This window comes from Pan troglodytes, chromosome X (assembly GCF_028858775.2).
Source record: "Pan troglodytes isolate AG18354 chromosome X, NHGRI_mPanTro3-v2.0_pri, whole genome shotgun sequence".
Classification (NCBI taxonomy): Eukaryota; Metazoa; Chordata; class Mammalia; order Primates; family Hominidae; genus Pan; species Pan troglodytes.
In genome coordinates this window covers 69182413-69206734 of record NC_072421.2, presented here as the reverse complement: position 1 = coordinate 69206734, position 24322 = coordinate 69182413, and the positions used below count along the sequence as shown (strand labels likewise).

The window sequence follows — 24322 nt, the reverse complement described above, 5'->3', positions numbered from 1 at the left end:
ATGGATGACATGTTAAAACTGACCACTTTAGCCAGCCGGGCGTGGTGGCTCATGCCTGATTTAATCCCAGCACTTTGGGAGGCCGAGGCGGGCAGATCACCTGAGGTTGGGAGTTCAAGACCAGCCCAACCAACATGGAGAAACCCCGTCTCTACTAAAAATACAAAATTACCGGGAGTGGTGGCGCATGCCTATAATCCCAGGTACTTGGGAGGGTGAGGCAGGAGAATCGCTTGAACCCAGGAGGTGGAGGTTGCGGTGAGCTGAGATCACGCTATCGCATTCCAGCCTGGGCAACAAAAGCGAAACACCATCTCAAACAAACAAACAAACAAAAAAACCTGACCACTTTAAATGGTTAAACTGCATGGTATGTGAATTATATTTCAATAAAGGTGTTTAAATAAAAGGTTATTTCTGAAAGGTGGCCAGTGGATCCAGCAATTAGGATGTAGCTGGTACTTCAGCAGAAGACAAGTGCAGGGTTGTGAGGCATAAACAGTAAGTGAAAAAGTGGAGAACAGTATATGGAGCATGGTGGTTAAGAGTACAGGCTCTGACGTTAGATATAACTGGATTAACATCTCTACTTTATCTTTTTTTTTTTTTTTTTTTTTTTGAGACAGAGTCTCGCTCTCTCGCACAGGCTGGAGTGCCATGGTGCGATCTTGGTTCACTTCAACCTCCACCTCCCAGATTCAAGTGATTCTCATGCCTAAGCCTAGTGGTGGCTCATGCCTGTAATCCCGCCACTTTGAAAAGCCAAGGTCAGTGAATCGCTTGAGGCCAGGAGTTCAAGACCAGCCTGGCCAACATGGTGAAACCCTGTCTCTACTAAAAATACAAAAATTAGCCAGGCGTGGTGGGGCGCAGCTGTAGTTCCAGCTACTTAGGAGGCTGAGGCAGGAGAATCGCTTGAATCCCAGAAAAGGAGGAAGTTGCAGTGAGCCAAGATTGTACCACCACACTCCTCCAGCCTGGGTGACAGAGTGAGACTGCCTCAAAAGAGAAAATCAGCCGGGTGTAGTGGCTCACGCCTGTAATCCCAGCACTTTGGGAGGCTGAGGAGGGCAGATCACCTGAAGTCAGGAGTCCGAGACCAGCCTGGCCAACATGGCAAAACCTCATCTCTACTAAAAATAAAAAAATTAGCCCGGTGTGGTGGTGCATGCCTATAATCCCAGTTACTCAGGAGGCTGAGGCAGGAGAATCGCTTGAACACAGGAGACAGAGATTGCAGTGAACCAAGATCGCAGCACTGCATTCCAGCCTGGGCGACACAGCAAGACTCCATCTCCAAAAAAAGAAAATCACAAATGTAGATTAGAAATGCCCCTAAAAGGCCGGGTGCAGTGTCTCATGCCTGTAATCCCAGCACTTTGGGAGGCCGAGGCGAGTGGATCACGAGGTCAGGAGATCTAGACCATCCTGGCTAACACGGTGAAACCCTGTCTCTACTAAAAATACAAAAAATTAGCCAGGCGTGGTGGCTGGCGCCTGTAGTCCCAGCTACTCGGGAGGCTGAAGCAGCAGAATAGCATGAACCTGAGAGGCGGAGCTTGCAGTGAGCCAAGACAGCGCCACTGCACTCCAGCCTGGGTCAAAGAGCAAGACTCCGTCTCAAAAAAAAAAAAAAAAAAAAGAAATGCCCCTAAAGGTAAAGTCATCTTCCTCTTTTTTTTTTTTTTAGTACATGTGCAGGATGTGCAGATTTGTTACATAGGTAAACATGTGCCATGGTGGTTTGCTGCACACATCAACCCATCACCTCATCATAAAAAAAAATAAATTTTTTAAAGCTATTTAAACACTACGGGCTTGTATGTTCATCTGGAAAATGAGGGTTATAACAGTATCCATTTTAAAGATTTCTTATGGTGAAATAAAGGAGAATGCGGCCGGGCGCGGTGGTTCATGCCTGTAATCCTAGCATTTTGGGAGGCCAAGGTGGGTGGATCACAAGGTCAGGAGTTCAAGACCAGCCTGGCCAACATGGAGAAATCCCGTCTCTACTAAAAATACAAAAATTAGCCAGGTGTGGTGGTGGGCGCCTGTGATCCCAGCTACTCGGGAGGCTGAGGCAGGAAAATCACTGGAACCTGGGAGGAAGAGGTTGCAGTGAGACAAGATGGCGCCACTGCACTCCAGCCTGGGCGACAAAGCAAGACTGCATCTCAAAAAAAAATAAAATAAAAAGAGGTAATATGAGTTGGTCTGGAAATATAGGGAAGAAAGGCATCCCAGAAAGAGAGCAAAGACTGAGAGAGCAAAGACTGCAAAGTCATGAAGAAATGATAAGGGATATTTTGTGAAATATAATGCTGAGTGTGGCAGGGGTCGATAGTGGGTATGGGAGCCAGTTATTGGAGATAGAAAGTAGATAAATGGGTTGGGCCTGCTTGTGAAAGGTTTTAAAATTCACGTAGTACTACTATCCCATGTTTACAGATGAGAAAACTGAGGAGGGTATGAGAAGTTAAATAACTTGTCTATGGTAACTCAATTAGTAAGTGCCAGAGCCATGATTTACACTCTATCTGTACTCCGAATCCCTACATTTATATCTGTGAATCTGTGCTCAAGGATGCAAATGGAAACCAGAAAACCTTATCCTTTACATGCAGAAGCTATACTGTTTCCTCTTTTTAAGACACAGCAACAGGCCAGGCGCAATGGCTCATGCCTGTAATCCTAGCACTTTGGGAGGCCAAGGTGGGCAAGATCGGTTGAGCTCAAGAGTTTGAGACCAGCCTGGGCAACATGGCGAAACCCCATCTCTACCAAAAAAGTACAAAAATTAACAGGGTGTGATGGAAAGCACCTGTAGTCCCAGCTACTCAGGAGGCTACTGGGCAACAGGAGTGAAACCCTGTCTCACAAGGGAAAAAAAAAAAGACAAACAGATTTCTTCCTCTTTGTCTTCTCAGCTTTTGAGCAAAGTGAACATGTAACAGCACCTCTAACAAATTTGTAGACCAAATCGAAGATTCAGACACAGCAAATATGGTCACAAGTGCATACTCTACACAGATTCCATCCACACTGAACGTCTCTCTCTTTTTTTTTTTTTTTTTTGAGACGGAGTCTTGCTGTGTTGCCCAGACTGGAGTGCAGTGGCACGATCTCGGCTCACTACAAGCTCCGCCTCCTGGGTTCACGCCATTCTCCTGCCTCAGCCTCCCGAGTGGCTGGGACTACAGGCGCCCGCCACTACGCCCCGATAACTTTTTGTATTTTTAGTAGAGATGGGGGTTTCACCATGGTCTCAATCTCCTGACTTTGTGATCCGCCCGCCTTGGCCTCCCAAAGTGCTGGGATTACAGGCGTGAGCCACCGCGCCCAGCCGAATGTCTCTCTTTTGTACTAACCTAGGACCACGTCTCCCACTACTTTCCATGGAACTGTTTCATTGCAACGAATAGACTCCAAATTCTCCAAAGGATATAAGAATTAAACAGTGGGAATAAAAAGAAGTGACATTAGGCCGGGCGCAGTGGCTCACACCTGTAATCCTGGGAGGCTGAGGCGGGTGGATGACGAAGTCAGGAGTTAGAGACAAGCCTGACCAACATGGTGAAACCCAGTCTCTACTAAAAATACAAAAATTAGCCAGGCATGGTGGCGCACGCCTGTAATCCCAGCTACTCGGGAGGCTGAGGCAGGAGAATTGCTTGAACCGAGAGGCGGAGGTTGCAGTGAGCCAAGATTGCGCCACTGCACTCCAGCCTGGATGACAGAGTGAGACTCCAACCCCCTCCTTAAAAAAAAAGAAGTGATATTTATTAAATGACTGAAAATGTACATTACCTGATTTTCATACCCACAAATGAATGCACAAATACACTGTAGTCCTCTCAGTCCAATCTAGTCTGAATTTAGGGCCACTAAGGAATAAGGATCGGAACAGTGACCTTTGCAATCATGGAACATTTGATTCTTACCATTGTAGGTTGCACTATTTTTCACAATTAGCTCCAGATGCTCTCTGAACTCTTCCCGAGATGGGTAGAGGCGTTTACGCACGTTTTCGCGGAGTGTTTGTAGGTCCATTGGCCGAGTGATGATTTTGTAGTAGTCCTTTACAACCTTTGCATTGACTGGAGTGTGGAAAGGGTATGTCTGCAAACAAGGGCCAGAACCATACATCAGCAAATAACACTTGCCAGAGCCAATTCCTGAAGACTTTCACATCTTACCTATCTACCTGGCTATCAACACTGAAAGGAATCTTTCTAGATGGAGCAGGTCTGTTTCCTCTACTAAACTGCTTAAAAAAACAAACAAACAAAAAAAACTAACTCCCTAAAAATTAGGCATTCCAGTTACCTAAATCTACAGATTACTGCCCTCTATTGGAAATCACAGACAGAACAAAAGGCCTTGACATCCCTACTATAGATATCCAATGCAATGAACTCACATTTGGAAGATCTCTCATGTCATTGATGATAGACTCCAAGATGGATGACAGCGTCACCATAGGGTCTGTGCGGCGCCGGTGGATGGACTTATGAGGTCTCTAAGGAGAAATGTGAAATCAGAATGCTTCCTCAGACCAAAAAAAATCCACATTCTGTCCAGGCACAGTAGCTCACACCTGTAATCCCAGCACTTTGGGAGGCTGAGGTGGGTGGACCACTTGAGGCCAAGAGTTCAACACCAGCCTGGGCAACATGGTGAAGCCCCGTCTCTACTAAAAATACAAAAATTAGCTGGGTGTGGTGGCATGTGCCTGTAATCTGAACTACTCAGGAGGCTGAGGTGGGAGGATCACTTGAACCTGGGAGGCAAAGGGTGCAGTGAGCCAAGATCACACCATTGCACTCCAGCCTGGGTAACAGAGCGAGACTCTGTCTCAAAAAAAAAAAAAAAAAAAAAATCTGCCGAGCACGGTGGCTCACTGTAATCCCAGCACTTTGGGAGGCCAAAGCGAGTGGATTACCTGAGGTCAGGAGTTCAAGACCAGCGTGGTCAATAAGGCAAAACCCCATCTCTACTAAAAATACAAAAATTAGCTGGGTGTGGTGGTGTGCGCCTGTAATCCCAGCTACTTGGGAGGCTGGGGCAGGAGAATTGCTTGAACCTGGGAGGTGGAGGTTGCAGTGAGCCGAGACTGTGCCACTGCACTCCAGCCTGGGCAACAGAGTGAGATTCTGTCTCAAAAAAAAAAAAAAAAAAATCCACTTTCTCTAACTAGACAAACATATTTTAGAAATCTTATAATGAACAGTACAAATAATTTTCAGGGCAAGGCAACTGGAGAATCTAAGGCTGTCAGAGCTGTGGCATACAGGGCTGGGGAATCAATGATAACCTACCTAATCAGAAGGAAGCAATGCACATACTCACATTCAAATAGTCACAGTGAACAGTGGTTCCAACTCGCCGTTTCTTCTTTGGAGGAAGCTGCTGTTTAGGAAACTTGAGAACCAGAGATTTTCTGCGAACCTCATCCGCACTAAAATCAAAACACTTTAGTAAGATACAGCCCCTATTTCTAGTTCCCAAGGGGAAAAAAGCAACTATAATTTAAAAAAAGTCCAAGGTACCTAAGCATGAGCCTAGCGAGGAAAAAGCCAAACCAAAGGCCAAACATCCACCTTCTAAGGTTCAGATCAGGCAAGCCCTCATAGGCTCTCCAAGTTAATAAATAACTAGGCAAGTCACAATTTTACCTCAGTTCCCTATTGGGAAGATAAGGAAACCAGACTAAAGAATTTTAAGAATCCTTCCAGTTCCAACATTCTTTTTTTTTTTTTTTTTTTTTTGAGCTGTAGTTCGCTCGTTACCCAGGCTGGAGTGCAATGGCGCAATGTCAGCTCACTGCAACCTCCACCTCCCAGGTTCAAGTGATTCTCCTGCCTCAGCCTCCCAAGTAGCTGGGATTACAGAAGCCCACCACCACGCACAGCTAATTTTTGTATTTCTAGTAGAGACAGGGTCTCACCATGTTGGTCAGGCGGGTCTCGAACTCCTGACCTCAGGTGATCCACCCACCTTGGCATCCCAAAGTGCTGGGATTACAGGTGTGAGCCATCGAACCCAGCCCCAACATTCTATCTTAAATGTTAAAAGGCTAGGTTCAGAATGGAAACAAGAAATTAAAAACTGGTTTGAAAACAGAAAACAAACTAGTTTGGGCTTCCCTCAATCATTAAAGCTCATTCACCTTCTTCTTTTCCACTATAAGGGACCATGGTATCACATTTTTTCTTCTTCATTTTTTAAATTTAAAAACTGTTTTTTCAGTAATAGAGACAGGGTCTCACTATATTGCCTAAGCTGGTCTCGAACTCCTGAGCTCAAGTGATCCTCCCACCTCAGCCTCCCAAAGTGCTGGGATTATAGGCATGAGCCACCACGTCCGGCCCATCTTCCTCTTCTAATGTGTTTCAAAAAACAATGACTATTACGGATATTAATAATTAAATCAACAAGGATGGAGGCTGGGTGTAGTGGCTCATGCCTGTAATTTCAGCACTTTGGAAGGCCCAGGCAGGCGGATTGCCTGAGCTCAGAAGTTCGAGACCAGCCTGACCAACATGGTGAAACCCCATCTCTACTAAAAATACAAAAATTAGCCTGGCGTGGCAGCACGTGCCTGTAGTCCCAGCTACTTGGGAGGCTAAGGCAGGAGAATCACTTGAACCCAGGAGGCAGAGGTTGCAGTCAACTGAGATTGCACCACTGCACTCCAGCCTGGGCATATAAAATAAATCAACAAGGATGGGAAAAGGAACCCAAAACTGAAAACAAACAGAAATAAATGACTGTACTGTATCAAATTGATTTCTTAAACTACACACAAAAAAAGAAGTGATTCAAATATGTTTGGAAGGCCGGGCATGGTGGCTCACGCCTGTAATCCCAGCACTTTGGGAGGCCGAGGCAGGTGGATCACCTGAGGTCAGGGGTTCGAGACCAGCCTGGGTAACCTGGTGAAGCCCCGTCTCTATTAAAAATACAAAAAACTTAGCTGGGCATGGTGGCGGGCACCTGTAATCCCAGCTACTCGGGAGGCTGAGGCAAGAGAATCTCTTGAACCTGGGAGGCGGAGGTTGCAGTGAGCTGGGATTGCGCCACTGCACTCCAGCCTGGGCGACAGAGCGAGACTCTGTCTCAAAAAAAAAAAAAAAAAAAAGTTTGGAATAACCTAACTATACCTCAGTGGCATGTAGTCCAAGAAAAATAAACTACAAAAACCATCTTGAACCTACTTTATGGGTTTGTTGGTGGTAGTGGTATTATTATAGTAATTCTGAAACTATTTTGTACATATCATAGGACAGAGCAAATTTCTCAATAAATATATTGATTTCTAAGTAAATACATACAGAAATTAAGTTATTTCTTGAGAATGGATACAAATATGAAATAAGGGAAGATGAGAAAAAAAGATCTATAAACTAAATTGGAGGTATCAGTATAAAGTTGTAATTTAAAATATATGTATACCAGCTGAGCGTGGTAGCTCATGTCTATAATCTTAGCACTTTGGGAGGTGGAGGCGGGCAGATCACCTGAGGTTGGGAGTTCGAGACCAGCCTTACCAACATGGAGAAACCCTGTCTCTACTAAAAATACAAAATTAGCAGGGCAAGGTGGCACGTGCCTGTAGTCCCAGTTACTCGGGAGGCTGAGGCAGGAGAACTGCTTGAACCAGGGAGGCGGAGGTTACAGTGTGCCACACTCCAGCCTGGGTGACAGAGCAAGACTCCGTCTCAAAAAGAAAAAGGAACCTGGGCTTTTGGAGAAATGGCCGACTCTAGGTATATAGGATAGGAAAATTTGAAAGAGAGCTTTTAACATCTTGTGCCAGAAGGCTGGGCACGGTGGCTCACGCCTGTAATCCCAGCACTTTGGGAGGCCCAGGCGGGCGGATCACGAGGTCAGAAGTTTAAGACCAGCCTGGCCAACATGGTGAAAACCCATCTCTACTAAAAACACAAAAATTAGCCAGGTGTGGTGGCACAGGTCTGTAATCCCAGCTACTCGGGAGGCTGAGGCAGGAGAATCCCTTGAACCCGGGAGGCAAAGGTTTCAGTGAGCCGAGATTGCGCCACCGCACTCCAGCCTGGGCAAAGGAGCAAGACTCTGTCTCGAGAAAAAACACAAAAACATCTTGTGCCAGAAAGCAAGGAAGTTCTCAAATATTTATAGGGTCATTAAAAAAAAAAAAAAAGAAAAAAAAAAACACAGGATCTGGCTTGAGGGAGTCAAATTTGGGGCACTATGTGAGCATCAAAATTAATTATGTTAAGGAATTATAAAACATTAAATTTCCAAAGGAAAGAATTTCAGAATCCATAGTAATACTTGGAAAGGGAGAGTAGAAAGCTCTTTTTTATAGAAAAATGTTAGCTAATGTTGAAGAAATGCTAGAATTAGAAAAATTACCATTTTGGAACCCCCACTGAAATAACTGAATAAAGCAATGGTCATCAACCGATGCTAAAACTATTAAAAGATTGTCAGGGAACAGGATATTCATCAACATGTTAATTACAAAGAAAAAACATATTTTATTATAGGATCTGAGGATCACCACTTTAACAAGATGATCAAAACAGTGGGAAAACCTGACATTATGTGCTTGCTGATGTAGTACAGTAAGTATATCACCTAAATATGACATTAAATGTCTTGCCAACAACATTTAATTGGAATCTGATCAATGAGAGAACAGACAATTCCAGAATATGGAATATTTTGAGGCAATTGGCCTGGAATCTTCAAAAAATTCAATGTCATGAAAAACATAAATGGGGCTGGGTGCAGTGGCTGATGCCTGTAGTCACAGCACTTTGGGAAGCTGAGGCAGGAGGATTGCTTGAGCCCAGGAGATTGAGACCAGCCTGGGCAACATGGCAAAATCCTGTCTCTACAAAAAATACAAAAATTAGCCAGGTGTGGTACTGCACACCTGTAGTCCCAACTACTCTGGATGCTGAGGTGAGAGGATAACTTAAACCTGGGAGGCGCAGGTTGCAGTGAGCTGAGATCATGCCCCTGCACTCCAGCCTGGGTAACAGAACCAGACCCTATCTCAAAAAAAAAAGAAAGAAAAGAAAAGAAAAGAAAAACATAAAAGGTAGGGAAAATCATTCTAGATTAAGAGAGATTCAAAATATATTTAATGTTTGAACTGGGATTGAATCCAGAACTGGGGATGGAAGCAATAAAAGACACTGAGACAACTAGGGAAGACTAAATGAGATCTGAATATTATATATTATTACATTAATGTTAACTTTCTTAGGAGTGAAATATGATGCCTGCAACTTAGTTCCAAATGATTTAGGAAAAAAAAGTTTTAGGTATATAAAGATGAAGCACATGTGACAAAATGTTAACAATTAGTGAATTTAGAGGAATTATATATTATATTCTTTCAACTTTTCTGTAGGTTTTGCCATTTTCAAACTAAAAAGTTAGGGGAAAGAACTTTACAACTTCTCCATTTTATTATCTATTAAACTCTCTGAGGGCAAGACACAAGTATAAGCACAGTTTCTATGTCTCATCCATCTTTTGGGATGGTCCTTTATTAGAACACTACGAGGCCGGGAGTGATGGCTCACGCCTGTAATCCCAACGCTTGGGGAGGCCGAGGTGGGAGAATCACTTGAGGACAAGAGTTTGAGACCAGCATGGCGAAACCCTGTCTCTACTAAAAATACAAAAATTAGGCCGGGCATGGTAATCCCAGCACGCCTGTAATCCCAGCACTCTGGGAGGCCTAGGCAGGCGGATCACTTGAGGTCAGGAGTTTTGAGTCCAGCCTGGCCAACATAACGAAACCCCATCTCTACAAAAATACAAAAATTAGCCGGGCGTGGTGGCGTGCGCCTGTAATCCCAGCTACTCGGGAGGCTGAGGCATGAGAATCGCTTGAACCCAGGAGGCAGAGGTGGCAGTGAGCCACTGCACTCCAGCCTGGAAAACAGAGCAACACTTTGTCTCAAAAAAAACACAACAAGATTAGGGACCTTGCAAATATTATAAGCGTCTAGAAGTAGAACAAGAAGAGATAACTGACATCTACTATATGTCAGGCACTGTACTGTATGCTTTGTAGTCTGTCTCATTTTATCTTCTTAACTATCCTGGTAAAGGTGGTTTTATTTTGTAACTAAGGAAACAGACTCAGAAGTTAGGCAGCATGCTCCAAAACAAGTGGTACAACCTAATCAGTGCTATAATTTTCATTACTGGCAACAATAACTGAGGAAACGCCATCAAAATTCCTGTTCCTTCAGTTCCACTTCAGAGAACACATCACATCTACCCCTGCCAGCCACCAATATAACCAACCTCAAATAAATCTGTCCCATAGCACTTCCTGCCTGGTATCTCTTACCTCTCAATTAGCTGTTTCCCCAAGACAATTTTGGTCCCTTCAACCTTGATAAGTTCTTCATTATCATTATGAATGACTGTCTTTTCCAACTCCTCCTCCTGTTCTTCTGTCATGGCAACAGGGTTGGAAGGTGGCGCATTTGTTTGATAATAGAGGGGGCAGAATTTGTTAGTCCTCATGTGTCCAATGGCACCACATGCCCCACATTTCAGCTGCAAAAGGAAAAGTATCAAACACGTCAGAGGTAAGTAGGCTGAAACACATATCAGAGATAAGCAGGTAAGAAATAAAGTCGTCCCTCAGTATATGCAGGGGATTGGTTCCAGGACCCCCAAGTATACCAAAATCCACACAGTGAAGCCCATATATACAAAAAGCCAGCCCTCCATATACACAGGCTCCACGTACCACGATCCACGCATAAGTGGAACCATGCAGTTCAAACCTATGTTGTTCAAAGCTCAACTGTACATACAAGACGGGAAAAACAAAGTCAGCTTCAGAACTTTTGCTCTAATAGAATTGTTATGCACTGATCAACCAGAAGCCACTAGACAAAACTGCATGTATGGAAATGACACATAGAAAAAAAATGAAATCCAGAGACTAAACATTGCTTTAAAAATCAGGTAAGAAGAATAAAGAGAAGATTTCCACTCCCAATTTAAGTTGTAAACTATGAAAATATTAAATATGCAGGAGACAAGCTGTTGGAAGCCCATCTACATTCAGCAGCATCATCAGCCTGCTGGGTGTATTCCCATTCTCTAGTCAAAACAAGAAAAAGGTTCGAAGACACCAAGTCTCCATCTCAGTTTTGCAAATGAGTAGCTCTGGTATCCTAGACCTCAGTTTCATCTGTAAAATGGGGCCAATACTGTATCACACTTATCTAATGCCACATACAAAAAGGAACATTAAAACACTTAATGACCTCAGTATGCATTAAGAACAGTTTCATTTGTTGAATATTTTATAGTTTATAAAGTGCTTCCCCTGAATTATATCATTTAATACAACAACACTGTGGACATATCATTTGATATTAGAGAAAACAAGTTTGGAGAGGTTAAGGTCACAGACCTATTAAATGGCAGAAACAGAACCTGAATTCAGATCTTCTGTTTCCAAGCTCATGGCTCTTTCCACTGTACCACAACTGCCTCATCTTAGGATGCTTATTACAATCACAGTAGTATCTGTGATCCTAAGTTATGGAAAACAACTTGTATGTTTTACTTTTGTTGCTTCTTTTAATATGTACAATATTTTAAAGGTACATATTTAAAAATATATACACACAGACAACAGACATGAAAGTACATGTTAAAAAACCTACCAAACTTGGGCCAAAAGCAGTGGCTCATGCGTGTAATCCCAGAACTTTGGGAGGCCAAGGTGGGAGGATCACTTGAAGCCAGGAGTTTGAGATTAGCCTGGCCAACATAGTAAAACCCTGTCTTTACTAAAAATACAAAAAATTAGCCAGGCGTGGTGGTGCACGCCTGTAATCCCAGCTACTCGGGAGGCTGAGGCACGAAAATCTCTTCAACCTGGAAGCCGGAGGTTGCAGTAAGTGGAGATCACACCATTGCACTCCAGCCTGAGCGATTAAGCAAGACTCTGTCTGTAAAAAAACCAACCAAACAAAAAAAAACCTACCAAACCTATCTCAACTCCTAGAAAATATTTCAGATAAAGAATAAGGCCAGGCATGGTGGCTCATGCCTGTAATCCCAGCACTTTGGGAGGCCGAGGTGGGCAGATCACCTGAGGTCAGGAGTTCAAGTCCAGCCTGGCCAACATGGTGAAACCCCATCTCTACTAAAAATACAAAAATTAGCTGGGCGTGGTGGCGGGCGCCTGTAATCCCAGCTACTCGGGAGGCTGAGGCAGGAGAGCCGCTTGAAACGGGAAGGTGGAGGTTGCAGGGAGCTGAGATGGCGCCACTGCACTCCAGCCTGAGCAACAAGAGCGAAACTCCGTCTCAAAAAAAAATTAGCTGGGCATGGTAGCACATGCCTGGTAGCACAGCTACTTGGGAGGCTGAGGCGCAAGAATCGCTGGAACCCAGGAGGTGGAGGTTGCAATGAGCTGAGATTGCGCCATTGCACTCCAGCCTGGGTAACAGAGTGAGACACTGTCTCAAAAAAAAAAAAAGAATAAATAACAAGCCAGGCGTGGTGGCTTATGCCTGTAATCCCAGCACTTTGGGAGGTGGAGGCTGGTAGATCACCAGGTCAGGAGTTCGAGACCAGCCTGGCCAAAATGGTGAAACCTCGTCTCTACTAAAAATACAAAAAATTAGCCAGGCATGGTGGCAGACATCTGTAATCCCAGCTATTCGAGAGGCTCTGGCAGGAAAATCGCTTGAACCCAGGAGGCGGAGGTTGCAATGAGCTGAGATCGCGCCATTGCACTCCAGCCTGGGCAATAGAGTGAGACTCTGTCTCAAAAAAAAAAAAAAAAAAAAAAAAAGAATAAATGACAAGCAGGGCATGGTGGCTCACGCCTGCAATCCCAGCACTTTGGGAAGCCAAGGTGGGAGGATCACTTGAGCTCAGGAGTTTGAGACTAGCCTGGGCAACATGGCAAAACCCGGTCTCTAAAAAAAATACAAAAATTATCTGGGTGTGGTGGCTCGTGCCTGTAGTCCCAGCTACTTGGGAAGCAGAGGTAGGAGGATGGCTTGAGCCCAGGAGGCAGAGGCTGCAGTGAGCCGAGATCATGCCAGTGCGCTCCAGCCTGGGCAACAGAGCCAGACCCTGTCTAAAAAAAAGAGAGAGAGAACAATAGCACCAGATTTGGTGTGGAATTGTCAACACCACTCACATTAATATTGAGAACACCCCCAAGTAGTCACATCAATTCAAACCAGCTTTCCACAATATACTTCCCTCATTCCCAGTAAAGGAGGATATCAAAAGCTAAAGGAAAAGGTATACATTCTTCCTTTACTCCGTTAGCTGTAATCACACCACATTATACTTACTTTTAGGTCAGGACGCTCCTTCATTTTCTTGGGCTTCTTCTCAGGAGGACCCTTAAGCTTCTCCTTTTCCTGGTTCCGCTTAAGCCGCCTCAGTTGCTCTTGAATCCTCCGCCGTTCTTTTCGCATCTCTTCCCGATGTTGTTCATCAAAAAGGGCAAATTTTCGACTGAACAGTGTGAGCAGCAGAGGAAGAAAAATCACAGGACCATAAGCAAACCTTAACCAAGAAGACTATCGTGATAGCTAACATCTCAGGACTAAAGTAATCCATCCAGGCTAAGATAAAAGGGGCTACATGCCATTCCCATCTCCCTCCCTAGTCAGCCCTCCATTTGCAGAGGTAACTCTCTTAGAATAAGTCCTGAGTAATCTCTAAGGTTTTTTTTTTTTTTTTTTTCTTTCTTGAGACAGAGTCTCCCTCTGTCACCCAGGCTGGAGTGCAGTGGCGAGATCTTGGCTCACTGCAGCCTCTGCCTCCCAGGTTCAAGCGATTCTCCTGCCTCAGCCTCCTGAGTAGCTGGGATTACAGGTGCGTGCCACCACACACAGCTAATTTTTGTACTTTCAGTAGAGACAGGGTTTCACCATGTTGGTCAGGTGGTCTCGAACTCCTGACCTCGTGATCCGCCCGCCTCAGCCTCCCCAAGTGCTGGGATTACAGGCGTGAGCCACCGCACCCGGCCAGTAATCTCTAAGATTTTTGCAAACCAACCAATCAAAATGCAAAGGACCAAAATGGAACAAAACATGCCTTCATCTCGTGGCAAATACCGAATAGAATTTTCCCTGTAATTTGGCTCTATTCAAACCCAATCTAAAGGCAAGATAGTTCTCAATTACAGCAGAGTTCTAGAAATAACTGTGAAGAATCCTGTCACTAAAATTCAAGCACCCACCCCAATCACCATTCCCCACCATTATTACTATTCTCCCTATCACACTCGAAAGTGGTGAATCAGGCCAGGTGCCGTGGTTCATGCCTGTAATCCCAGCACTTTGGGAGGCTGAGGCAGGCAGATTGCTAGAGCCCAGGAGTTCAACACCAGCCTGGTCAACATGGCAAAACCCCATCTCTACCAAAAATACAAAAATTAGCTGGGCATAATCCCAGCTACTCTGGAAGTTGAGGCACGAGAATCACTTGAACCCGAGAGATGGAGGTTGCAATGAGCCAAGATCACACCGCTGCACTCCACCTGGGCCGCAGAGCAAGACTCTGTCCTCAAAGAAAAAAAAGGAAGTGGTAAATCAAACTCACATGAATTCCTCATCTTTTGTAGTCCGTATGCGCACATAGGCATCAATGACAGCTGGTTTTCGGACTGTCTCACAGCGAACATACTCTTTCCCCTCTTCATCTCGAAACGTGCGATAAATCTTGAGACAGCGTCCAGTGGCAGAAGAGTTAAGGCTAGTCACGGAAGCTGTGTCATCATCTCTGTGATTGTTTCCGGATGCTGCTGAGCCTGCTGCTGCAAGGTAGGTAGAAAAGATTTCCAAACGTTCCCCTTATCTCCCAAATGATCATTTTCTTGGGACTGAGTGGAGCTATCAAAGCTCAACATGCCACAAAACTATGGTTCTACAAAAAGCATCAAAGTCATCATCAGCCCCAAGAATATGCTGATTTGTCCTTTCCTGACTTCATTTTAGGCACTGCCAATTTCCCCACTTTTTTTTTTTTTGAGACAGGATCTCTCTCGCTCTGTTGCCCAGGCTGGAGTACAGTTGTGCAATCTCGGCTCACTGCAACCTCCACCTCCCAGGCTCAATCCATCCTCCCAGCTCAGCCTTCTGAGTAGCTGGGACTACAGGCGTGCACCACCACACCCAGCTAAATTTTTGTAGAGACGGGGTCTTGTCACATTGCCTAGGCTGGTCTCTAACTCCTGGGCTCAAGAGATAGGCCAGCCTTGGCCTCCCAACATGCTGGGATTACAGGCCTAAGCCACACGCCTGGCCAATTTCCCAACTTTTGTAAGTACAAAAAGTTCTGAAAGAACCTCAAAGAACTACATGTTTGCTATAGGAGATAGAGAAGCAGATTCCTCTGAACAACAGTGCAAGAGAAAAGACCATGTAGGAAGTGGGTGATGATCACATTACAGATAAAAGCACACAAGGCCGAGTACAGTGGCTCATGCCTATAATCCCAGCATTTGGCGAGGCTAAGGTGGGAGGATCACTTGAGCCCAGGAGTTTGAGACCAGCCTGGTCAACAAAGAAGACACTGTCTCTACAAATTTAACTAGCCAGGTGTGGTGGTACACACCTGTGGTCCCAGCTACTCAGGAGGCTGAGATGGGAGGATCCCTTGAGCCCAGGAGGTTGAGGCTGCAGTAAACAAGCCATGGTTGCACCACTGCCCTCCAGCCTGGGCAACAGAATGAGGTCCTGTTTCAAAAAAAAAAAAAAAGTACCCAAGCACGCAACTCGGGGGGAAAAATGGCACTACAAAAAACAAGTTCCGAGTCTTAAAGCCTAACATAAGCTTCTCAAACATTAATATGAATAGGAATCACCTGAGGATCTTGTTCAAATGTAGGTTTTTTTTTTTTTTTTTTGAGACGGAGTTTCACTCTGTCGCCCAGGGTAAAGTTCAATGGCGTACTCTCAGCTCACTGCAACCTCTGCTTCCCGGGTTCAAGCGATTCTCCTGCCTCAGCCTCACAAGTAGCTGGGATTACAGGCACCCACCATCATGCCCAGCTAATTTTTGTAGAAATGGGGTTTCACCATGTTGGCCAAGATGGTTTTAAACTCCTGACCTCAGGTGATCCGCCTGCCTCAGCCTCCCAAAGTGCTGGGATTACAGGTGTGAGCCACCACACCCAGCTGCAAATGTAGGTTCTAATTTAGTAGATGTGGAGTGAGGCCTGAGATTCCACATTTCTAATTCCCAAATGATATAGATACTGTGTTCCAGGACTATACTAGAAAACATAGATGACCACATTGGTGGAAGGGCTATATCACATTTTTACAAAGGACCCAAAACAATGAAATTACACAAAACTTTTACAGAAAAGAGGAAACAAAGGGAAGACTACTGTGACTGAGAAGCCATATAAATCTTCATCATCAGCCTTTATCCTCTCTCGCAGTATCAACATCCAAGTTTTCAACTGCCTCTTTAACATGTATACTTCAAGGGTGTCAAAGGGACCTCAAACTCCACATATTACACATTCCCTTCCTAACTTCTTTTGAGACATGAGACAGGGTGTCACCCTGTCACCCAGGCTGGAATGCAGTGGTGCAATCTCAGCTCACTGCAACCTCTGCCTCCCAGGCTCAAGCGATCCTCCCACCTCAGCCTCCCGAGTAGCTGGAATTATAGGTGCCTGCCACCACATCTAATTTTTGTATTTTCTGTAGAAACAGGGTTTCACCATGTTGCCCAGGCTGGTCTCAAACTCCGGGGCTCATATGATCCTCTCACTTCGACCTCCCAAAGTGCTAGCATTACAGGCATGAGCCAGCATGTCAGACCTTGAAATTCACTACTTTAATCAATGGTACCAACATCTTTCTAGTAATCCCAGAGTGAAATCTTAAGGTTGCCTTGATTTTCATCCTTAATGCCCTCCATATCCCAACCCAATTCAGGTCTTTATTATTCCCACCCTCAATTTCTACAATTTTAAAACTCTTTTTATGGTCTAAGACTCCTTCTGAGGGTCTTCTGAAAGCCATGAATGTTCTCAGAAAATGCACATTTAAGGCCAGGCGCAGTGGCTCACGCCTGTAATGCCAACACTTTGGGAGGCTGAGGCAGGCGGATCACTTTGAGCTCAGGAGTTCGAGACCATCCTGGGCAACATTTTCTATAAAATACAAAAATCAGCCAGACATGGTGGCACGCACCTATAGTCCCAGCTACTCAGGAGGCTGAGGCAGGAGGAATACAAAATACAAAAATTAGCCAGGCATGGTGGCATGCACCTATAGTCCCAGCTACTCAGGAGGCTGAGGCAGGAGGATCGTTTGAGCCTGGGAGGCGGGGACTGCAGTAAGCTAAGATCACACCAGTGCACTCCAGCCTGGGTGACAGAATGAAACCCTGTCTCCAAAATAAAAAAATAATAAAATGCACATTTACATATTTTACATGTAATTTCAGAAGTTTCAAAGATAACTCCCTAAATTCATTTACAAATTCTGTATTAAAAACTCTTACCCTCTAGGATAAATGCACAAAAAGCTCATTTGAAGTACAGCACTAATAGCCCAGGCTTGGCCAGGCACCTGATACAGCCAGAGGCAGTTAGTGGGGTGGCATCATCTCTGCAATTGGTCCTCCACAGACAATCCTAGAGTCCAGTTTGTAAAAAGCTTTCTACTTCATTCACAGACTTTTCTACATGCAACCCTTACATCTTCTGCCTCCAGATCTCCCTCAATTACAGTCTGCAGTTACGTAGGCTCCTTTTTTAACCCTCCTCTTTTTTATCTGTCTGTGAAGCCAAGATCCTCACCCAGTAGCATTCGCTGTAGTTCCTTCCGCTCCTGTTCCTCCCGTTCACGTGACAGCTGAGAGCTGGTTTTCTTGTTCTGCAACATGTTCTCAATGTTCTTTCCCATTTCTTCAAAGTCACTATCTTCAGCTGAGCTGCTGTCTGTGTCAGTTGATAAGACTTCAGTTGATGACAGAACCCTAAAAAGAGAAAAAGCAATGTGCAGAAAGAACTAAAGAAATATGGTTGCAGGCAAAAGTAAAAAATTGGGAAATCAACCTTAAAAAGGCATACTCAAAATCCATTAAGACATGGGGCCCTTAACAGAAAAGCTTTACAAAGTTTTCCTAGACATTTGGTCAACAAGATAAGTTTGAAAAATTGTAGTAACTCTTTCAGAATTCCTGGAGACAACCTGATAAATAAATCAGCACACTGGTCATTTTTAATAGTGTATTAACATCCTCTCACAACTAAACCTTTAGAAAAAAGCCCTACCTGTCACCTGCTACCATTGTGCTGTTTGTTAGGCCCAAGTAGGCCATAAAAGTTGTCATGGAACCTAGAACACAAGACTAGCGTCTCCTTCTGTTCAAAAATTTTGCCAAGTTGGGTTGAAGGGAATAGGTAATCTGGTGGTGGGATTACAAACATATACTACCCTGACATGTCAGATATCTGACTACCTAGGTAGTCAAACTTTTAGGTGACCTCCTCTTTATTATGAAATAGTGCCTGGAACTCCTCCCCCTTTCCAGCTTGGATTTTCTGCAGCACTAAAACGACCCACTTGTTCTGTAGGTCAAAGATGCGCTGACATTCCTCTTTGTAACGCTCTTGATGCTCAGCCACAGAAAACCTTGATCCACGGGCAAATTTACTCATGGGCCCCTCTCCAGAACGAGCCTGTTCTGTTGACATTGTGCGCACCACATCAATCACTTCCCAGCGGGACAACTTTTTAATCTACGAGACAAATAGCCACACACAAATATAAATATATATATATACACACACACACACACACACACACAAATCATTCAGGGATTTCAAAGGACAAGCCAATGTACACAGTTAGACCAAAAAAGAAAAATCACCCCAAAGCAGATTACGTAGAAAGATAACTCCTAAAACAATATCTAAGACTTAGCTTACTATACCCTACAATAAAGTTCCCCAGATAGTTCTTTACATCTGCCTCCTAGCAATTCCAACTCTATACAAAGCCCCTAGTATACTCTAAATTTTCCACTTCCACACTCACCTCTTCCTCAGGCACACCAAATTTACGTAGAAGTTGCTTGGCATTTTTCAGGGAAAGGCGACGAAGGTCTGCATCTGTTCCTGTCACTGTCTTCTTCACTGGCTGCGGTTCTTTATCATCCTACCACAAACAAAAAAAAGTGAGACTCCTAAAAACCTGAATTCCTTTTAAGTAAGCATCTAAGTCATTCTGCTACCTTAACTACATTCCAAGTCCTCCACTCACCCATTTCTTTCTCCCTTGACTTTCTCATTCTAGAAATAAACACAATCTCACCTTCTGCTGTGTTGGTTTGTTTGGAATCTTCACATAGGAGAATCCTTCACCACACCCCGTGGGATCTGCCACTCCAGTCACCTCTAGCAGACACTTGCCCTTCATGGCAGCAATGAAGGCCCTTGTGGTGTTCCAAGGGGCAGTGCGAACCTGAGATAAAGAAAAAGATTCTCAGGGCAGTGGGAAACATTTGTTCTATGTCTAGCCAATATCTACAAGAGTAGAATAATTACAAACTATTTTCATGTTCTTTTTTTCTAATGTTTAATTTTTGTGGGTTCATGCTCTCTTAAACTGTCCACAAAAATCAACAGTTAAATATAGCTACCTAGTACTCAGTTCTCTTCTATCCTATGGTACAATACTTACAACATGATATTAAATAGAGGTCAAGAGCTCAGGCAGGATAAGGAGAAAAATAAAGAACAGTGGTATCCCTTCAGCCTCTTATCCCTTGGGCTTCAATAAACATTCTTAAGGACAGTGTTTCCCTCACCCTCATGATGCTCAAAATTAGACTAATGACTACATTTGATTGTCCAATTGCTCAAACAGCTGTTTTAGAATGAAACCTATTTTCTCGAAATAGTTGACATGCTTGCTTTCAAAGCATTGGCCCCCTTTTCCAGTGACACTAAACCAAAGTCCATTCTATTTCTGCCACTGGTTTGGTCAAAAAGGTCTGTCCTCTCCTGGGACCCTGAATAGTGTTTACCAACCCCTGCAAGATTCTTAAAGAATTAAGCCAAGGGGTGAATGTGCCTGCCCACACAGACCAGTCGGGAGTACATGAGGCCAGGTGTGGTGACTCACACCTGTAATCCCAACACTCTGGGAGGCTGAGGCGGGCAGATCTCTTGAGGCCAGGAGTTCAAGACCAGCCTGGCCAACATGGTGAAACCCCATCTCTACTAAAAGTACAAAAATTAGCCAGGCGTGGTGGTGCACACCTATAGTCCCAGCTACTCAGAAGGCTGAGGCACGAGAATGGCTTGAACCCAGCAGGCAGAGGTTGCAGTCAGCAGACTGCACCACTGCACTCCAGCCTGGGAGACAGAGTGAGACTCTGTCTCAAAAAAAAAAAAAAAAAAAAAAAAAGAGTATATATGATTAGCAAGAAAATGGCCAGTTCTCTAAGGTTCAATCTGGAAAGCCATTCAACAGAATTCTTTTTTTATTTTTAATTTAAAAAAAATTGTTTTTCTTTTTTAGAGACAGGGTCTCACTATGTTGGCCAGGTTGGTCTTGAACCCTTGGCCTCAAGTAACCCTCCCACCTTGGCCTCCCCAAATGCTATGATTACAGGCCTGAGCCACTGCGCCTGGCCTCAATAGAATTCTTAATTTCTGAAATTCTTAGATATCCACTCATTTTTCATTCCAACCTCAAGAGAGTAGTACAACGATTCTTTACTCACTCTGTGTGGCCTCATTTTCTGCTTCATTTTATAATCACTTAATTCATTTAACAAATATTTATTGAATACCAACTACACACTACTCCTCCATACTACTTTTTCATGAACCTCAAGTTAGTGAGGGAAAAACAGCCAACCAAGTTCATTACTATGTGATCAGTGCCACGGGAAGAAAGTAGAGGCCAGGCACAGTGGTTCATGCCTATCATCCCAACACTTTAGAAGGCCAAGGCAGGACGATCGTTTGAGCCTAGGAGTTCAAAATCAGCCTGGGCAACACAGTAAGATCCCATTTCTTTCTTTTTTTTTTTTTTTTTGAGATGGAGATTCGTTCTTTTAGTCCAGGCTGGACTACAATGGCGTGGTCTCAGCTCCCGGCAACCTCCACCTCCCAGGTTCAAGTGATTCTCCTGCCTCAGCCTCCCAAGTAGCTGGGATTACAGGCGCACGCCACCACGCCCAGCTCATTTTGTATTTTTAGTAGAGTCAGGGTTTCACCATGTTGGCCAGGCTGGTCTCGAACTCCTGACCTCAGATGATCTGCCCGCCTCGGCCTCCCAAAGTGTTGGGACTACAGGCATGAGCCACCGCGCCCGGCCGTGAGACATTTCTACAAAAAATTTAAACTATTAGCTGGGTGTGGTGGTGTGTGCTTGTTGTCCCAGCTACTCGGGAGGCTGAGACAGAAGGACTGCTTGAGCCCAGGAGTTCAAGGCTACAGTGAGCTGTGATCTCACCACGGTACAGCCTGGGTAACAGAGCAAGACCCTATCTTGGGGAAGAAAAAAGTAAAGGGGTACTATATGTACATAATGAAAGGAGAATTATCATCCAATCGAAATCCAGGGTGGAATGAGGGGAAAAGTCCAGGAAAGCTTCCCAGAGAAAATAACTTGTAGATGAGAGTCAAATGGCAGAGGAGTGGAGAAAAAATATCTTAGCAGAAGACATAACTGAAAAATTCTGAAAGGGAAGAGAAATTTAGGAAACTGAATGAACTTCGGTATGGTTGGAGCTTAGAATATAAGACAGGCAGTGACAGGAGATGAAAGGAGGTCAGATTAATATGCAAGGCCCAAATCATGTGAAGTCTTATAAATCAGGTCAAAGTCTTTTTTCTAGAAGAAATGAAAATCCTGCCAGGTGCAGTGGCTCATGCCTGTAATCCCAGCCCTTTGGGAGGCCAAGGCACGAGGATCACTTGAGATCAGGAGCTCAAGACCAGTCTGGCCAACATGGTGAAACGCCATCTCCACTAAAAATACAAAAAATTAGCTGGGCATGGTGGCATGCAACTGTAATTTCAGCTACTCGGAAGGCTGAGGCAGGAGAATCGCGAGAATTGCAGGAACCCCGGTAGGTGAAGGTTGCAGTGAGTCGAGGTCATGCCACCACTGCACTCCAGCCTGGGTGACAGAGCAAGATTCTGTCAAAAAACAAAACAAACAAACAAACAAAAAAAACCCATATCATATAAAATATAATATTTGATATATCGCATCATTTTTTCTGGCATGAACAAAGCAAGAACATCTAACAGTATACTTTAAATGTGTACAGTTTATTTTATGTTATCTCAATAAAGCTGTCTCTTTTAAAAGGATAAATGAGATGTATTAATGACTAATACAAACTAGTATAAAGCCTTACTTCATCATCAATCTTCATCTGGAAATCTTCCTCATTTTCTTCTTCTGGAGCAAAAAAGGATTTCTCACCATAGCCAGCATCCTGGAAGAGGACAGATCCATGCATAAATCAGTCAGTTAAAAAACACAAAGCACAAGTTTTTTTTTTTACTGAATACAAGTACAGAATACCAAAGTCTATTTTGCATAGATGGATTCCATAAAGTCTTCACTATATCTAACACCACGGCACATCCTTAAGCTATAAGATACATTACAACATGCCAAGGAGCTTACTAGCTGATATACAGATAGTTACAGCCCATAAGCAAGCTGAACAGAGATGCTCAATAACTGAGTCTCATTAACTCAGTGGGACAGAGCTGTGCTGTCACACCTCAGCTGGACCTTTTCTCTTTTGGCCTTATAAGAATTCTGTGCTTCTCTAAACCACACATTCAGCACCATCATCATCTCTGCCTACCTGAGAGGCTGACAAGTACTTTCCCTGCTTATATGCTTATCTTGCAAAGAAGAGATTAAAGTCACCCAGTCACCATTTTCAAAGCAAAACAATATGCCCAAAGTTCCTCATTATGCCTTCCCACTGATACTTAGCTACACTATAGTTTTTCTCCAGAACTGATGTACGTAGAAGCACTTTATACAAATTCAACTTTTTAGTAATTGGTAATAATCTAGTAAACCATCCTCCCTAAGCCAGTGAGAGAAAGAATCTTCTCTCTCATCTCTCTGGGGGGAAGAAAAAAAAAACAAAAAACCACAGGCATAAGTGGTGTCTAAGAGGAAGGTGTTCACCTTCAGTCGTTGCTCTGCAGCTATCATGCTATAATAAGCACAGCACTGCTCTGGTGACACCATAGCTCTGATCTCTTCTTCCGTTGGTAAACGAAAATCAGACTTAAGCACCCACCAGTTTGAGTCCATCCCTGGAAAAGACATATACATAGAGAATGAGACCATTCTGAATTCCAAAGGCCCTGATATTTATTGACAGCAACAGGGACAGCAAACCAAAACTGTAACAGGCCTAGCCACAGTTGGCATGACTGGCCAAGAAAACCCCAGCTGCTAAGTTTCCTACAACTCATAGAAGATATCCAACAATCACATTAAACTTCCTGGCAGCCAAATTCAAAAAAGCAACCAGAGTGTTAGAAGATCTGCTACCTCCTTTCAACAGCCATCAATTTCTATTTTATTAACTATATGCTTATCCTTTAACTCAAAGCCATCAAAATTCTTTTCTTGGAAAAAGGCAGACAAATAACTAGTCACAACAGATGACCTGTGCGTTTGAAGTCAGCGCAGAGCTTTAGCCTCTTCCGGATGCTGCTTTCTGAATGGGAAGGAAAGGCTTTTTTTATATCTTCCATTCGTATCCTCCGTGGCCGATCTTTACTTTTCCAGAAAAGGCGGTAAATAAAAACCTGCCCAACAAACCAAGTGTATTTTATTTGGCAAAGAAAAGGATAAAAGTCCTCACTAGGGCCTCTTCCTTTGCTAAGCTCTAATGTATTTTCATCTTTCCCGATGTGCTCCCAAACCCACACAGCCTACTTTTTCTGAGACAGAGTCTCGCTCTGTCACCCAGAGTAGAGTGCAGTGCCTTGAACTCAGCTCACTGCAACCTCTGCCTCCCGGGCTCCAGTGATTTTCCTGCCTCAGCCTCCAGAGTAGCTGGGACCATAGGCGTGCGCCACCATGCCTGGCTAAATTTTTTTTTTTTTTTGAGACTGAGTTTCACTCTTGTTGCCCAGGCTGGAGTGCAGTGGTGCGATCTCGGCTCACTGCAACCTCCGCCTCCTGGGTTCAAGCGATTTTCCTGCCTCAGCCTCCTGAGTAGCTGGGATTACAGGCATGTGCCACCACGCCTGGCTAATTTTGTATTTTTAGTAGAGACGGGG

The 24322-nt window shown here is 44.1% G+C and overlaps 1 protein-coding gene across 10 annotated transcripts in view; it reads right to left on the bottom strand.

Moving 5' to 3' along the window:
* The window catches only part of TAF1 (TATA-box binding protein associated factor 1), a 100303-nt gene that overhangs the window by 54464 nt on the left and 21517 nt on the right, over nucleotides 1–24322 (bottom strand). For 8 of the 10 annotated variants that reach the window (XR_010154851.1, XR_010154852.1, XR_001713978.4 and 5 more), the window contains exons 16-28: nucleotides 23704–23845; nucleotides 23214–23344; nucleotides 22417–22497; nucleotides 19350–19499; nucleotides 19074–19193; nucleotides 18600–18775; nucleotides 17831–18009; nucleotides 14611–14824; nucleotides 13353–13518; nucleotides 10361–10572; nucleotides 5350–5458; nucleotides 4421–4519; nucleotides 3942–4119 (exon numbers count right to left, since the gene is read on the bottom strand). Coding sequence is in view for 7 of the 10 variants with exons in the window: in XM_016943026.3 (XP_016798515.1) it covers nucleotides 3942–4119; nucleotides 4421–4519; nucleotides 5350–5458; nucleotides 10361–10572; nucleotides 13353–13518; nucleotides 14611–14824; nucleotides 17831–18009; nucleotides 18600–18775; nucleotides 19074–19193; nucleotides 19350–19499; nucleotides 22417–22497; nucleotides 23214–23344; nucleotides 23704–23845 (1957 nt within the window). In the remaining 3 variants the exon portion in view is untranslated. The remainder of the gene's footprint in view (nucleotides 1–3941; nucleotides 4120–4420; nucleotides 4520–5349; nucleotides 5459–10360; nucleotides 10573–13352; nucleotides 13519–14610; nucleotides 14825–17830; nucleotides 18010–18599; nucleotides 18776–19073; nucleotides 19194–19349; nucleotides 19500–22416; nucleotides 22498–23213; nucleotides 23345–23703; nucleotides 23846–24322) is intronic. The other 2 variants (XM_054676341.2, XM_024352972.3) reach the window with 1 other exon arrangement.